Source organism: Pyricularia pennisetigena, chromosome 2, assembly GCF_004337985.1.
Source record: "Pyricularia pennisetigena strain Br36 chromosome 2, whole genome shotgun sequence".
NCBI classification, from domain to species: Eukaryota; Fungi; Ascomycota; class Sordariomycetes; order Magnaporthales; family Pyriculariaceae; genus Pyricularia; species Pyricularia pennisetigena.
The window spans coordinates 7012699-7018975 of record NC_043741.1 but is presented as its reverse complement, the minus strand read 5'-3'; the positions used below and the strand labels follow the sequence as shown (position 1 = coordinate 7018975).

The 6277-nt window shown below is 50.1% G+C and overlaps 1 protein-coding gene across 1 annotated transcript; it reads right to left on the bottom strand.

The window, feature by feature from the left end:
* Nucleotides 1-2147: 2147 nt before the first annotated feature.
* PpBr36_01962 (uncharacterized protein) lies at nt 2148-4740 on the bottom strand (the record flags this gene model as incomplete). The annotated part of the gene is made up of 6 exons (XM_029889146.1): nt 2148-3218; nt 3293-4010; nt 4089-4240; nt 4313-4378; nt 4465-4537; nt 4730-4740. 6 exons carry the CDS (start codon nt 4738-4740, stop codon nt 2148-2150), a joined length of 2091 nt encoding a protein of 696 aa, XP_029751224.1.
* Between the last annotated feature and the right edge of the window lie 1537 nt (nt 4741-6277).

Genomic DNA, 6277 nt, shown 5'->3' with positions numbered 1-6277 from the left:
CAGACAACATCCCTTACCCGAGAAGAAAGAATGGGCTGTGAGGGTCTTCCCTGCCATAATGCAAATGTGACGGCGGGCTGCCCAAGCAGGCGGGTGTCTCCATGCAGAACATGGATGCCTGTTCAGCCTTTTTTTTTTTTTTTTTTTTTGCTGATCTAGGCTCGTCATCTCGTCATCTTGATGCTCGGGTTTGGCAATGTAACCATAAGGCGTACAGTATACTACTGTACTTGAATTGAAAGGTGACTGCGAAAACGCCCCTTTTTTGGTTGATGAGGCAAATCTCCTGATACGACTTGTTGCGTTGGCAGAAATGAACTCAGACCCTGTTCGTCCTTTTTTTCTTTCCGTCGCTCTGCTCACGTTCCGCCAGCCACCTGGGCTCGTTACTATGTCAAGCATATCCTAGCCATCAAGCCATGTTCCTCCCGTGTGGGCTGCAGTTTTGATCTCGCCAGGCTGGCAGGAACTATAACGGACGGAAGCATGAGGCGATACAAAAGAAACTACGTGACGCCTTCCCAATAACCCTAAAAGAGAATCACCAAAAATAACAACGTTATTGAAGAGGAGGCAGACGGTAAATCAACGAAGAAGCAAAAACATACAAAAATACTCCCCAAGTGCCGAAGTTGTGAACCACAAGGATAGCGCTGTCAACTTTCCCACCCTAAACATATTGACCATGGGCTTGAGGTAAATCATAGTTATTACCTTCTTTTGATGCATTGTTTAAACCATCTCCCCTCATTTCTCGGTAACCTGGCTTCCGACTGACCGCTTTTGGTGCCTTGGCTCCGTTTCCTGGCTGATGCTGTGTGTGTCTTTTTTTTTTTTTTTGCTTTCATAACACATTCTTTTGCTTCCTTCCCCTCTTCACCAGCTTCTTTTGCGGATATCGCCGGTTTCCGATGCAAATTCTTTTGATTTTCTTGATGGATATCTCATATCTCATCTCTCTTATTCCCCTTTTTTCCTTCTTTCTCTTAGCGTTGGCTTTTTTTTCATCACTGCCCAAGGTGGCGAAGGGGCAGAATTTCTTATGAGACCCCTGGGCTTTTTTGCCCAATTGCTTGTTGGTGGTGCTGTCATTGCTTCTTCCACCGGAAGCAATGACGGAAACTTTAGTTTGCCAAGTAAGCCTGTAACGCCAGGGCAAAGTTTGCGAACACGGTTCATGGGGCAAAGAAGAAAAATGGATAGATGATCTTTTTTCTTTGCGGTCAGATACATAAGATACAAAAAAAAAGTGCGTACAGAAGCAAGTGGTTAGCACGTGGTTCCTCCACCAATCTTGTGCCACCAGCCTCGTTTTTTTTTCTTGCCTAGCATGATCACAGTGTCTCTGGCGTTTTGTTTGTTCTTTTTGCCCCTGGGAGGGGGCGTGTGCCTTTGCCTCTTGTTATAAGCTTTCTTTTTTTTCCCACCATTTTTGAGACAAGGTAGACCAACCAGCGGGACGTTCAGCATGGAGTCCTGCCTCCCCACTGGTTCCTTTGCGAGACATACCCGGGCCTTATGATGTTTTGGTCGCTGCAGTGATGCTATAGGGTGTGCACATACTTGTCTGTGACTGTATGCGTATGAGTGAAGAGGTGTAATACATATATACTCCGTATACGGAGTATTAGCGCGTTCAGTACAGTGAGGCAGCTTCAGCTCTTCCCACCTCCCTACACAGATAGATTCAGGACCAAAACCACCTGAAAGACATGCAATAATGTCAAGCATCTCAGTGTGACCAGCCCCTGGAAATATAGAGCAATCGCCATCTCAGACCAGTTAGTTGCTTTATGCGTCGACGACCTCATCGCCATGATATACTTCTTGACGAATCGTGACGCAGTAAAGTACTCAAAGGGCGTTCATCTTTCAGTCTTGTGATATGTGATCAGGTAGATTTGGGATAGAAACATGACTGTGTCAGATGAACTCAATTCTTTGTATTCTGTTTTTATTTTGAAACTGCCTGTGGTTCTCACGTCACGACAGATGCGTACGGCCACTTCGTCTATGGTCTCCCCCTCCTTTTACATAATATCCTAACGTCCTACCAGATTACACGCATAAGCCGCCCAATGTGATGTCTGGTTCTCCTGCCAGTGCCAGAGCAAGAAGTAGCTTTCATCTTGGTAAAATGCTCCACGCTATGACGACTGCGGGCCACCGCAGCCGCCCCTGAAGTTGCCGAGCAGCTTGTCGAACCCAAACACGTCGATCCCCTTGAAACCCTTGCCGGCGCACTCCTTCTCGCCGATGGCGATGACTGCCTGGACGAGGTCGTGGTTGATCTCCGGTCCCACGACGCTGTCCTTTTCATACTTGGGGTGGGCGGCGACAAAGTCCCTGATCCAGCGGGCAGCGGTGCACAGCTCGCCTGAGGCACGGCGGCGGATGAGATCAAGGTAGGTGGCCAGGTGGCAGCGCGTCTCGACGTCGACGTTGACCGAGTCCAGGTAGCTCTCGACAATGGGGATCAGGCCGGGGAAGTGGTCTTCGTCGTTGGCGTCATCGTGGTCATCGTTGCCGCTGCCCCCCGCCGCGGCAGCCGTGCCGTTGATGATCTCGTTGATGGTCATGAGGCGGTACTCGTCGTCGACGGGACCGACGGGCGTCGGGCTACGACTGAACGGCGTGGCAGTGCCCGAGACGCTCCCGCCGCCACGGGGGCTGCGGGTCGGAAACAGATTTCTCCTGAACCAAAACTTCTTCTCCAGGACGGCGTCGCGGGCGTGGGCCGTCTCCATGTTCTCGTCAACGCGCTGGATAGGTATATAGAAGTTGAGGTTGAAGGACAGGATGGCGCGGGTGACGAGGACGATGAAGACGGAGAAGGCAGCGTTCTCAAAATCGGTCACCTGGATCTCCATGGGGCGGAACTCAACCCGCCAGCCGATGTTGTTGTCGGCAGGCGGCGGCTTGAAGCGCATGTGCTGCCAGTTGGTCGACTGCAGGTTCTCAAAGTGGTCCGTCTTGTCAAGATCCAACCGCTCGAGGTCCTCGGCGAAGATGACGATTGGGTCGCGTATGAAAAGGTGGGCAAAATGCGTCGCCAGGAGATCGTCCATTCCTCCCTCGATGAGCTTTGCCTTGATATCCTCATCGATAACAAGGTTGGGGTCCATGTATTCTGGGCGGAGGCGGTGGTCCGTCGAGATGTAGGTCGAGTTGGATGCGTAGCGGGACTTAGGTATCCTCCATCTGTCGTTTTTCAGGGGCTAGGACAGTATAGTCTGTTAGTAAATACAGTGGCGTGTTAATACCCTTGGCATGTATGACGCCTGCTACGCACCTCTTCGCCCATCTCCTCCTTGGTACGGCAATCGACAGCGCGGCTTATCTGGTTCCAGCGCACGTCCGTGTCGGCCAAAAACCCCTTGTAGATGGGCGTAGCGGCAGTCAAGGCCAGAAGGATAGGACCCAGAGGGCTCAGCTGGTCGTACATGGTTCTCCCCTCGGTGATGTTCTTGGCCTGGAACGTGATTTGCAGACAGCAGCTGCCCATGCCGAAAGCCATGGCATCCATGTGGATAAAGTTTTCCGGAGCAGCACCGCCGCTCCGCACATCCTCATCTTCTGGCCAGTTGTGCAAGTCACGATTGACCGTTGGATCATTCCACGGCCACGGAGTCTTTTCGTCGCGGAAGACGGGAACGTTGACCTGCACCTTCCGACCGCGGCGTGACCGGATGTTTGCCGCGAGGGTTGGGAAGCGGATGTGCGGATTCGCTATCTCGTCCGGCACAAACTGGGACCGCAGCTTGGGGCCGGATGGCGGGTAATATGGGTCAGTAAACTTCTCGGGGCACCCAAGGCGTGGGTACGTGGTGAGCGTGATGGGGTATTCATCGGCCCGCATGTGCTGCTTCGCAATGGTTCGCCTCAGCTTCATATTAGGCTCTACCTCCAGGAGCTCCTTGAAGCCGATTCCCCAGGGCTTCCCGGGAGTAGCCTCAAGCATAAATCTGCCGAATTCGGGGTGGAACACTGGTAGAGGCTCCTCACTCTCTCTGTGGCAGTATTTCCGTCAGGTGGGTGATCGCATTGTGTAAAAGCCATTCAATAGTAGAATTGGACAGCTAACTTACTCAGTGGCGCTCGTGTCCTGGAGAGCAGGAACACAGCCTCCCTTAGCTGACAAGTCTGGAGATGCAGCCAAAGCTTCAAGGATCTCAGCTTGCCTCAAGGACAATTTAACATTCGGGTCATCTTTATCAAAGACCACGACGAGGTATTCGACCTGCAGCCAGTTGTCAGTCAAATGCTATCATGGACATACAAGGGCTGTCCCCAATCTTTCCAGGGCTCATACCTCATCACCCCAGAGCAAGGCATCTCGCTCCTTGTGTTTTGCCTTGTTCCATATTTCTAAAAGTTGCTAGGTTATTGCAGGTCCGTTAGCAAGATGTACAAGGCGTAGTTTAAGCCACCGTGATCAGGAGTGATGTTGTTTAAACCACATACCTTGATACCCCATTCGCGCACTTTATGAGCATGCTTTTTGGCTTCTGGCCACTCGAGGGCCGTTCCAAGTGCACTTGAGACATATATTGGCTTTGTAAGTAAATGTTGGGTTTCAACTCTTTGATTGTCGTTGCTTTTGCTTCACCAATTTCTGGTCTTTGACGCTTGGACTTCATGTCCAGGAAAATGCCAGCGATGTTCTTCTGTGGGTAAAATCATAAAGACAAATGAACGAGGGAATTGCTATTAGGACGCAATCACCTACAGCAATCCCATGACGGGCGACCAAATATCGATCCGGGGCCGATGGTTTCCGAGATCGGGGCTCCGTGCACGGCCTTAGCCTCCGGGGAGTTCCGTTCGGATGACCCCGCGAATTATTAAAATGAAATTCGGGATTTGCAAAACTAAACCAAATGATCTCGTCGCAATAACACAGCTGTTTGGCTGATTTTCGTGATTGATCAATGTGTTATGTTTCAGATTGTCGTCTGTTCAAGCCATAACAATCAATGATGCTTGTTCCCGAGGTTGTTATACCATTCGACAGCCGAATTTTTGGTGAACCGCCGAAGTTGCGGCGGCCAAGAAAAAAAAAATAAAGAATAAAAAATTAGCAACACCCCCACGTTCCTCGGATGCTGTTCCACGTTTTTTTTTCTTTTCTCTTAGGCGAGACTCGACTCGAGCCAGAGAAACACCAAATCAAAGCCTTGCTGAATTCGGTTGTCGGTTCGAAGTTCAAGTCGTCATCGCTGCACGCAATCGTGTTGTCGCGCTTTACTGGTCAAGCAGGTCCCAAAAAAAAAAAAAAAAAAATGCGCAGACGGCGCAAAGTGTGAATGAACCAGGGTTGGAAGTGGGATTTGAAAGTTGCATCTAACAATGGCGACGAAGGATATAACGCGCGCGCACCCTTCAAAAAAGTCAAAGACAATAAAACCAAGGCCTTCACTTTCACGCTGGACAGAGTTTTTAAGCTTTGTAGTATTTTTCCCTTTTCAAGATGCATTTCAAGACCCTCCCTCGGCATCCCGAGTATGACATTTCGACTCATGTAGGCCTGTAGTGGGGCGGGCCACTCACTGCTTTTCCAAGCGCGACCTTGCTTAGAAATCGTCAGCATCAAATGATTTGTCCGTCCATCCGGCGTATCGGTGCATCTTGCTAGTCTGAAGCTCCATTGTCAAACACATCGGTCCGAACCGTAATAGTTTCTGGTCCGGATTGAGAAATGTTATCGCAGTCATTGTTGACCCTCCTGTGACTACAGTATGATGCGTATAACGTGTCGACTTTGAAGAAATCTATTTTGAACAATCGGTTGTCGATGTTTGAGGGAAAATTGCCGAAGTTCTAGAAGCCGTTGATATGCACATCATAGAACATACTACCTTATCTTGCCCTAAAAACGACCCAAGTGGCGCCTCTCTATGGTTAGGGTAGCAGATACGGAGAAAAACATTAGTCTCCGATATTTGATTGCTGATCAAGGATGATAGCTTGTACGGATAACTAGATGCCTGAGGTTGTCCAAAGTCAAAAGTCACGTGACCAGCAGCAACTCCTTTCCAATTCAACAACAGCTCCACAGCTCCACTGACGGCAGGCTCATTAACGGAGCAACGCGTGACGTGACGCGCGAAGGCTTGATTGACTGGGAGCGGCCGAGAATTTACGATTGCTAGCTCCCTCGAAACCGAAAACGCATCGCCAAAGCTGCAAATAAAAATCTCTCACCTCGACGTCGCCTCAGCGATTTCATCAGCCAGAATCCATTTCCACCATCGAAGATCATCGAAGCAACCGCGCA